This window comes from Notamacropus eugenii, chromosome 4 (assembly GCF_028372415.1).
Source record: "Notamacropus eugenii isolate mMacEug1 chromosome 4, mMacEug1.pri_v2, whole genome shotgun sequence".
Taxonomy (NCBI): domain Eukaryota; kingdom Metazoa; phylum Chordata; class Mammalia; order Diprotodontia; family Macropodidae; genus Notamacropus; species Notamacropus eugenii.
The window spans coordinates 77,939,920-77,949,353 of record NC_092875.1 but is presented as its reverse complement, the minus strand read 5'-3'; the positions used below and the strand labels follow the sequence as shown (position 1 = coordinate 77,949,353).

Below are 9,434 nucleotides of genomic sequence, written 5' to 3'. Positions count from 1 at the left end.
TGTGATTTGGGCCCAGAATATAGTATAAAATGTTATCATCCAAGAAATGCATAATTAGAAAAAAAGGGCCGATCACTTACCAAGAATAAGGGAAAACGGATGGATAGCCTGAGGGCTACATGCAGGCTTCAGAACATACACTGACAGGTCAAAAATGGGAAAAAAAAAAAAGTGTCTACTACATGCTAGGCAACCTGAGGCTTTGCCTTCAGTCAGGATCTGATGAAATGAACAAATAAATCATTTATATAACAGTAGGGCCAAAGCACCACCCTGAGTGCCAGGGACAAAATCAGAAAAGAGAGTTCCTTCTCTCAAGTTCACATTGTTGCCTGGTCCCTTCCTAATCCTTCCTCTCAAAACACTCAACCAAGTACTAAAGAAGTACTGATTCTAGAATTGAATCCTGCCCATGCGTGGAGGGGGGGTGGGAAATTTACTTTAATATTCCATAATTAATAATCAATTACCTTAATAAATTAACATTAATAATAATGATTAACCACTTCCTAATTGGTCCTTAGTAACATTTGCTGAAATCACCTGTCCCTCCCCAACAACCCTGGGAGCAGACCCTACTCAACCTCCTCCATTATTTACTATCTTTTTGGCAAAGGCTATTAACAAAGAGTTTCTAAAAGAATTCCAACTATTGAGAACCATATGAAAGAAGACTTCAAATCACTAAGAGAAATGCAAATCAAAATGTTCCTGAGGTTGTGGCTCCCACCCAGAAAACTGGCAAAGATGACAAAAAATGGGAAACCAATGTTGGAGGGGTTACAGAACAACAGGCACACTAATGCTTTTGGTGGGGCTCCAGATCGGTCCAACCGTTATGGAAAACAATTTGGAACTATGTTAAGAAAATGACTACAATGTTCAGACCTCTTAATCTAAAAATTCCACTGCTTGGCATAGTATTTCAAGATCAAAAATAGAATAAATCTAATATACACCAAAAATTTATAGCAGCACCATTTACAATAGTGAAGAATTAGAAACAAAGTAGACAAGTCATCGATTAGGGAATTGCAAAATAAATTGTAGGACACATATAATGTCTGACTGTACTGTAGGAAACACTAAATACGAAAAAATACACAGAAGCAAGGAAAGACATGGGCTATTCTCTGCCTCTTGTTCACTCCAGATTCCAGAACAGAAGGGACTGGAACAGATTTAACTAAGGTCCCTTCTAATAAATTCTTCAGTAGGCTGTTTGCCTCCAGTACTCAGCTTTAATATCCGTAAATGTGGGTATCAGATGAGATGATCTCCAAGGTCTCTTTTAGCAATAAATCCAAGGTCGCTTGATTTCGGTTATCCCATTTAGGATTATGTTTGGCTATGTGATAGGATCCCCAGATACTCCCAAGGGAAGAGCAAGAATCCGGATCAGTTGCTAATGCCTTCTTCCATGAGAAATGCCCTCCTGGTCAGCTTCACCCAACCTTATTTTTTTTCCCAGTAAGTTATAAAACTTGATCGCCATCCTCTCTTGGCTGGTAGGGGATGTCCCCAATTCCGAGTATGTAGTTCCCCACCACCACTACCACTATCACCATATAAGAGTGTAATCTACTCAAAGACAGGCTCTCTTCTCCAGACCAAAAGCTCTTAGACACCACCTAAACCAGGCTGCCCAAAGATCTCCAGAAGAGCAATTGGGGCATCAGATCAAAAAAAAAAAAGCAGAACAGGAAAGAAAGGGATGACCTCCAGCACTACCCTGAGGTAAACCAAGGTCTAAACTACTGAGGGAGAGGCCAAGTGTAGCCTACTGGGGCACTATGTGCACATGTGCTCTCCCTGAAACCAGATAAACACCAGAGAAAACAGGTATACAGAACACATTCCCCATGCCCACTCTTAGGAGAAAGCCTACAAGGCAAAGGAATAAGAACTACTTTATTCATGAACAGATGTCTGATGGTCGGCCTAGAAAGTGTGGATGGATGTCAGCTGAGGAGAAGTTATGAAACAGACTCTGGCTCAGGGGGACATGCTCTGGGGTCCAGCCCTATGATGAGGAGGAAGGATGCCCTGGGAATTAAACCAGGATGAGGAGGGGGAAAATCTGGGCATGGCCTTTCAGAAGATAAACATATCGAGGAGTGGTGTCTGGATAGTAAAAGGACATGATAGTCCAGGGTGGGGCCCAGGTTGGCTCTAGATACCCAGGGCAGTCTGAAGGGCCCAAGGTTCCAGACGCAGGTGTCCAAGCAGAGACTGAATGAAGACTACATGAACACTATGTGAACATGGGATCCATGGGTCAACAGGCAAGGACTAGGTGTCCAGGCGGCACATTGGGCTGTCGTACACCATCTGTAGGTTCACTTTGTGTCCCACCAATTCTCGGATGTTGCTGATGCCATACTTGATCATAGTGGGTCTAGGGGAGAAAAGAAGAGGGTTAGGGATTAAAGGTGGACCCCTGTGGTCTTGAGTTACATATACATACACAGAGTTTCTCTCAGTCCCTCACAATCACACTCAGGTTCACTTCGTTCGCACCAGTCCTACAACTATGAATCTTCAGTCACACAATAATAGCGCACACTTACAGAATCTGTAGTGTCTAAATCACACACTTACCTCTCCAGGGAAAGGCCCCAGGCAATGACAGACACGCTCTCAGGCAGACCCATGGGCAGCAGCATCTCTGGCCGGAAGATCCCTGAGTTCCCCACCTCCACCCACTTCTTCAAACCTGGGAAGAAAGGGGAGACAGAAAGTGAAATTCCAGTGTGACAGCCTCTCTTATTCCCATCCCCAAGAAATCCACAGCACCTAGATGACTCCAGGGAATGTAATGGCTCACCTCACCCTGACTGGCTGCCCAGCACTTGAGGCCTACAAGGCACCTTTCTGGACAGACAGATTTCCTAGGTTTAGACCACTGTAGACATGTGCAGAATACTTGTGTTTCCCCCTCTTCCCACTTTCCCTGCCCCGCTGCCTCATCCAGCACATGGGTGAAGAAAGCCCTGTACCAGCAACTGCCCCTCTGTCTGTCTGCTCCCATCCTTCCATATCTGTCCATCTTTGTCTCTTCCCCTCATGACTCCCCTCCAAATCCGTTTACCTTGATGGTAGCTGAAGATCTCCATGCTGGGCTCAGTGTAGGGATTGTAGGCAGGCTTGAAGCGCACGTTCGTAATGCCTGGGGAGCAGAAGGGTGGGAAAGGATGTGCTCACTAGCCTCGCAATCCCTCCTGCCCCTCCCCATGTCATATTCCCTTCCACCCTGCTGGGAATGCCTCTTACCAAGTTTGGTGAAGAACTCTTTGAGGATGCCCATAAGGTGGCCCAAGGTGAGGTCATAGTCAGCTACGACACCCTCAATCTGGTGGAACTCAGCCAGGTGGGTGGCATCCAATGTCTCATTACGGAAAACTCGGTCAATGGAGAAGTACTTGGCTGGGGAGAAGGGCTTCTAGAGACAGGAGGGAGATTCAACTGAGTCAGAATGGGCGGATTGGGGCAGCACTTAAAAAAGCAGCAGGATAGCTAGGGAAGGGAACTGGTCAAGACAGAGAGATGGGAAGACAGAAAAAACAGGGTCAGAGAGAGCAGCCTCAGGAAAGGAGTGTACTGGGCACATAAACTAGACACATTTATAACTTTGGCAGGCATTATTTCACACATTCTGGTCCTGCTGTGCTTATATTCAAATAGTTAATTTGGCTCCTAAGGGAGGTATTCCCTCTGGATTCCTCATCCTGACCAGCTAGGTCTGGGTAATCCACAAGTAGGGCAGGACCCGTGCCAATAACAGGGTAAGGAGGCAGTGGGCTTTCAAACGACCAACTAAGTGTTGCCAGTTTCTCCAAAACAGGTCACCAAAGACATTCTGCCAGTCATCACTGGCTTGATGGCTTTTGTGGTAGGTGGCCTTCCTTAAGACCTAATCGAGATGAAGTCAACTGTCTCTAGAGACAGAGGAGCTAGTGTCCACAAAACCACTGGCCTGGAGATAAGAGCATCCATCTTGGACTGATTACAAGCAGCATATCCTTAACGTATTAATGACTTTCCAATGCCATCTGATCGAGTTCTGTGAGTGTGTGTGCATGTACACATCTGTACCTGTGCATATGCCCACATGTACGTACACACACATTAAGTAGGCTAAATGCTGAATTTTTTGAGTCTATAATAAATGCTGCTAGGACTCAAAATCAAGTTTACTTGTTACTTTCTATACCAGAAACCTAAGAATCAGTGACCTAAGACAAAGAGAGTTAAAGGGAAGCAAGCTAACATGGGGAATGGAATACACCTGCATACCTGCTGGGCAAGGCGATAGAGTGCCCGGGCACTGGCAGCTGTAGTGTGTGTCCGTAGGAGGTTTTTCTGGGCCTCCTCTAGCTTCCAGTCATATTTGTATCTGAGGAAAAATGAAAATGAGAGGTACACCTATTCTTCCTCAGTTCCTTTCCCCTTTTCCCTGTAGCAACTCCCACACCATTCCAGTTGAGTTCTCACCCCTGAGAGCCGTAGCCACCCTGAGAGTGTGTCTGTTTCACACGCTCCAGATAATCCATGGGAAAATCCAGGGCCTTTGCTGGGTCTAGGGGAGGGAAAGAGACAGCATGGAATAACAGAGGCCAGAGGAAGGAGGCTGCAGGAGGAGATGAAAATAATGACAACCATATCCACCACACAGGGCTTTAAGGTGCACAAAGTACTTTACACATAAGACCTGAATGTTATCTCTGTTTTACAAATAAAGGAACTAAGGCTCAGAAAAGTTAGTAACTTGTCAGCCATACAGCAAGTGTCAGAGACAGGGTCAGTGCCTGGATTTTCTTGACTCCAATCCTAGCTCTACGTGATGTTACTTCCCAGGGGGAAGTTAGAAGAATGAGGGAAGGAAGAAAAAGATGTCTGCTGGAGAGAATTCCATAAATGGGCCTGAAAGGGGACAATAAGAGACTGGTGACAAGATAGAGAGAGGATCTAGACAGCACTACCCAGAGGATCACGGACTAACCCTTGAGGAAGAAGGTATCGTGCTGGTCTCGGGCTGGGTGCTGCTGGGGCTGGAAGAGGGCGTCAAAGTTCCAGAAGGAGCTCTCAATGAAGTTGTCAGTTGGCATTTCCGTGAAGCTAGAGGGAGGCCCAAGAGTTATTTGTGATCCCTGAGAGCATTAGTCCCATAACTCACCAGACAGATGTGAGATCTCCCCCTTCCCCTGCTCACCCCATCTCCAGGAAGATCTGCCGGAACTGTGTGCGAACTTTCATCAGTGGGTGCAGGTGACCACCCTCTGGCAAGACACCTTTCGATGAGAAGTTGTATGCTTTGAATTTCACATCCCGCCAGGAGCCACTAGAAGCAAAGGGACAGGTGACTATGGGCCCTTGATTTTCACTGCTAACAGGGCCCTCCCTAGCCCAATGCACACACCTGGAGATCATCTCAGGGCTGAGTTCAGCCTCCTGCTTGGAGATGCTGGTGCTAAAGGCACTCCCCTTGCTCACCCAGTAGGTCTTCAGGGTCCTGAAGCCAGAGAGGGGAGGGTTTGGTGGGATGACCTAGTTAACACACAGAGCTGCCCCCTGGTGGGGAAACCTAATGTCAAGTACAAATACATAGGGCAAGGGCATGGGAAGAGAGCTAAGTGAGGGAGATAGTCTCAAACATGAATACAACTGTGGAACAGGGAAGTGGGGAGGGGGGCAAACAGTTACAGAAGGACATCTTAGGTAGGACTCACACTTCGGACAGCAGCTTCCTCTTCTTCAGCTCATTCCTCTCCTTTTCACTCAGACGCTCCGCTTCCCCATCCTGTACCAACTGCAGTTTTGCCTGCACCAAGTCCTCCACACTGTCCACCTATGCCAGTGTATTATAGTGTGTTTGGGGACATATCCACCTACTAGATGGCAAACTCTATAAGAACAGGGACCGTGTCTTATCTAAGCTTGGTGTCACCTCAGATGGCCAGCACAGGGCTCAGCACACAGTAAACACTTAACATTTGTTAAATGTTAGATAAATGACGCAGAAAGGGCTCCAATGACAGGTAGGGGGTTGAAAAAAATAGGGCAGAAGGAACCATAGCAGGATAGGAAGGAGCTCTGATCTCCAGAAAGGCAGATTTCAAAGAGAATCCAGTTCCTATCCTACCCAATCCAAAGGGTTCAGAGTCAGAGTGGCTTTTCATTTGCCTAATCCTCAACCCCACCAAGAGAGGAAAGTGCCATAGCTCCCTCACCATCCCAGTTATGTCTTTTTTCACCTCCTTCCCACACAAAGAGACATGTTTCCCCTCCCTACAGGAAGTCACATAACCCACCTCACTCCCCAGAACCATTAGGACTGCAGTCCTACTTACAGCACGGAACACCCGGGGCCCACCAGGCGCATTTTTGTCTACACGGATCCACTTATTGGACATGGCCTTGCTGAAGCCCACCTTCCCACTGGGCAGTTTCTGGGAAGACAGACAGAAGATGATATGATATACAATAAGCTTTTATTAAAGGACTACAATGAGTAAAGCACTAAGATAGGTGCTGGGAGGTACAAACCTTCATTAACTTACTTCTATAGCGTAAACAGCTAAATATGAGGTAGTCTAAGAAAAGAGAGAAAGCAGTATCTAATGGAAATGAGAGGCTGAAGGTGGAATCTGAGCTAAGGTATGGTATGTGAACATGGTACATGAAAAGAGATCTGTGTGATCCCAGGGCCTCACATATTGGCCCCAGAGGCGCCTGCCTTGGATTCCCCTTGCGTGGAGAAGTGAGCCTTCACCCTCCAGCCCTATCTCACTGCTCCTCCCTCTAAGACATTTTTTGAATTCAGAGAACCATAGATCTAGAGCTTGAGGCAGGCAGAGGAGAAGAACTTTAGCGACGACTAAGACTAACCCTTTCATTTTAGAGATGAGGAAACTGAGGACCAAAAAGGCCAGGTAAGCAAAGGTCACACAGCTATGAAGCTTCTCTAGCAGAATTCAAACTCAGGTTCAGTACTCTAATCAGTCCACTTAGTCCCACTCATAATGGCAGATACCCAGCTGAGACCATTGCCACCTTGGCTAGGACCACTGTCAGAGCTTCCAGCTGATCTCAAGGCCTTGGGTCTCTTCCCCTCTTCCTTTTTTCTTCATCCGACCCCCAAAATCATCTTCCAAAATAATCATGTCATATTTCTGCTCCAAAGTGATCAGTGAGTCCCAAGATAAAACACAATCCATGTACAAGCCTAACATTAAAGGTTCTTCTAAGATCAGGCTACAATGTAACCTTCCAGTACTACAGAATTAATTTGTTTCTAGCATTATACAATCCAGCCAAGCTCTACTATTACCTATTTCTGAATTCTCCCTCATTACATTGTTACAAAGTGTTCCATCCCTCCTCAAATTTTCCTAGAACATTATGTTTGGATCCATTAGATTGTGAGCTCCTTGAGGTCAGGGATTGCCTTTTTGCCTCTTTTTGCATGCCCAATACTTACTGCAGTACCTAGCGGATAACAAGTGCTTAATAAATGTTTACTGATGGATGAATTTCTCCTTTGCTCCCATCACACTCTGTACCTCATATGATACATGTGCACACATCCATCTCCCATCCTTTACTCTCCTACAACAACTTTTTGAGGGTAGGAACTATATATTTTAATCTTTATAACTGTCCTTAACTTGTTATCATTTCCAGACTAGACAATGAATGAGTATCTACTGAACCAAAGCTACACTAGCCTCCCCTAGGCCTTCTGAGTCAGTTAGTACCATGAGTTCACTCTGCACCAGACCCTCAGGAGGGAGGCTGTGGAAGACTCTAGCCTCATGGCTGCCATCCTGGGCTGTCTCTTGGCCCTCAGGTGTAAGCTCCCATCGCTGGGCAGAACGGAGTTCAGTTTCAATGACCTAGACCCAGAAAAAATATGGTTGTCAGGTCCAAGTCTTCCTGCTTAGGTCCATTTCCTCAGTCTTTGCATTCTGCATCTTCTATCCCAGGTCACCTCCTCCTGCCCCATTTCCAGGACAAAACTACTGCTCTCCATACCCCACCTCCCAGTCTTCTCCTTTCCCTGCCTTCCCCAATACACACACTTCTCCTACACTCAGGCACAGCTCCTGCAGTCCCATCCCTGGCTCTCCTCCCCTAAGAGCAGCCCCTCCTCCTGCCCCATCCCTGGCCCTCACCCCTAAGTGCAGCCCCTCCTCCTGCCCCATCCCTGGCCCTCACCCCTAAGTGCAGCCCCTCCTCCTGCCCCATCCCTGGCCCTCACCCCTAAGTGCAGCCCCTCCTCCTGCCCCATCCCTGGCCCTCACCCCTAAGTGCAGCCCCTCCTCCTGCCCCATCCCTGGCCCTCACCCCTAAGTGCAGCCCCTCCTCCTGCCCCATCCCTGGCCCTCCACCCCTAAGTGCAGCCCCTCCTCCTGCCCCATCCCTGGCCCTCACCCCTAAGTGCAGCCCCTCCTCCTGCCCCATCCCTGGCCCTCACCCCTAAGTGCAGCCCCTCCTCCTGCCCCATCCCTGGCCCTCACCCCTAAGTGCAGCCCCTCCTCCTGCCCCATCCCTGGCCCTCCACCCCTAAGTGCAGCCCCTCCTCCTGCCCCATCCCTGGCCCTCACCCCTAAGTGCAGCCCCTCCTCCTGCCCCATCCCTGGCCCTCCACCCCTAAGTGCAGCCCCTCCTTCTTCCCCATCCCTGGCCCTCACCCCTAAGTGCAGCCCCTCCTCCTGCCCCATCCCTGGCCCTCCACCCCTAAGTGCAGCCCCTCCTTCTTCCCCATCCCTGGCCCTCACCCCTAAGTGCAGCCCCTCCTCCTGCCCCATCCCTGGCCCTCCACCCCTAAGTGCAGCCCCTCCTCCTGCCCCATCCCTGGCCCTCACCCCTAAGTGCAGCCCCTCCTCCTGCCCCGTCCCTGGCCCTCCACCCCTAAGTACATCCCCTCTTCCTGCCCCATCCCCGGCTCCATGCCCAGGACGCGGCTGCTCCTTCTGCCTGGTCCCCTGCCCGGTTGCATCAGCCGACCCAAACTGGCAGACTCCGCACCGCCTTACCTCCCCCAGCGCCTGCAGGCTTTTGACAGCGCCCACCACGACCTGGTGCTCCAAGCCCAGAGCGCTCGCCAGCTCCAGGCTGTCCAGGCCGCCATCGCCGCACTCCAGCCGCTGCAAAAGCAACTGAGCAACGGACCCGTCAGCCATGTCTGCGCCGTGAGGATGAGGAGAAACGCACCGGAACCGGAAGCGCGGCCGCCCGGAAGAGCGGGGCCCGCCACCTTGGGTGTGGCGTGAGCCAAGTCTTCGGCACGGGCCGCCATCTTGGGTGAGGCAGATGCGCTAAAGCTGGGCTAGGACGAAGAAGGGGAAAGGAGTAGGGCAGGGTCGGAGGGGCGGCGGAGTCAGAGTGGAAGACCCGCCGAGAGGGGACGGGCAGCCCTTCCTCGCTGGGCC

The 9,434-nt window shown here is 49.4% G+C and overlaps 1 protein-coding gene across 1 annotated transcript; it reads right to left on the bottom strand.

The window, feature by feature from the left end:
* Positions 1-1,893: 1,893 nt before the first annotated feature.
* Positions 1,894-9,234, bottom strand: FARSA (phenylalanyl-tRNA synthetase subunit alpha). Its single transcript, XM_072602189.1, has 13 exons — positions 9,039-9,234; positions 7,758-7,895; positions 6,351-6,449; positions 5,730-5,848; positions 5,420-5,512; positions 5,213-5,341; positions 5,003-5,118; positions 4,495-4,579; positions 4,297-4,396; positions 3,274-3,442; positions 3,092-3,169; positions 2,602-2,716; positions 1,894-2,398 (listed from the first exon to the last, which is right to left on the bottom strand). Exons 1-13 carry the CDS (start codon positions 9,183-9,185, stop codon positions 2,293-2,295), a joined length of 1,494 nt encoding a protein of 497 aa, XP_072458290.1. The 5' UTR covers positions 9,186-9,234; the 3' UTR covers positions 1,894-2,292.
* Between the last annotated feature and the right edge of the window lie 200 nt (positions 9,235-9,434).

Excerpts from the sequence above, each read along its gene's own strand:
- FARSA (XM_072602189.1), bottom strand. The coding sequence starts at position 9,185 with ATGGCTGACGGGTCCGTTGCTCAGTTGCTTTTGCAGCGGCTGGAGTGC. Across the intron at positions 5,513-5,729 it reads AGGAAGCTGCTGTCCGAAGT|GACCCTGAAGACCTACTGGG; the intron begins GTGAGTCCTACC and ends CTCTGGCTTCAG. Across the intron at positions 4,397-4,494 it reads GGTGGCTACGGCTCTCAGGG|ATACAAATATGACTGGAAGC; the intron begins GTGAGAACTCAA and ends ATTTTTCCTCAG.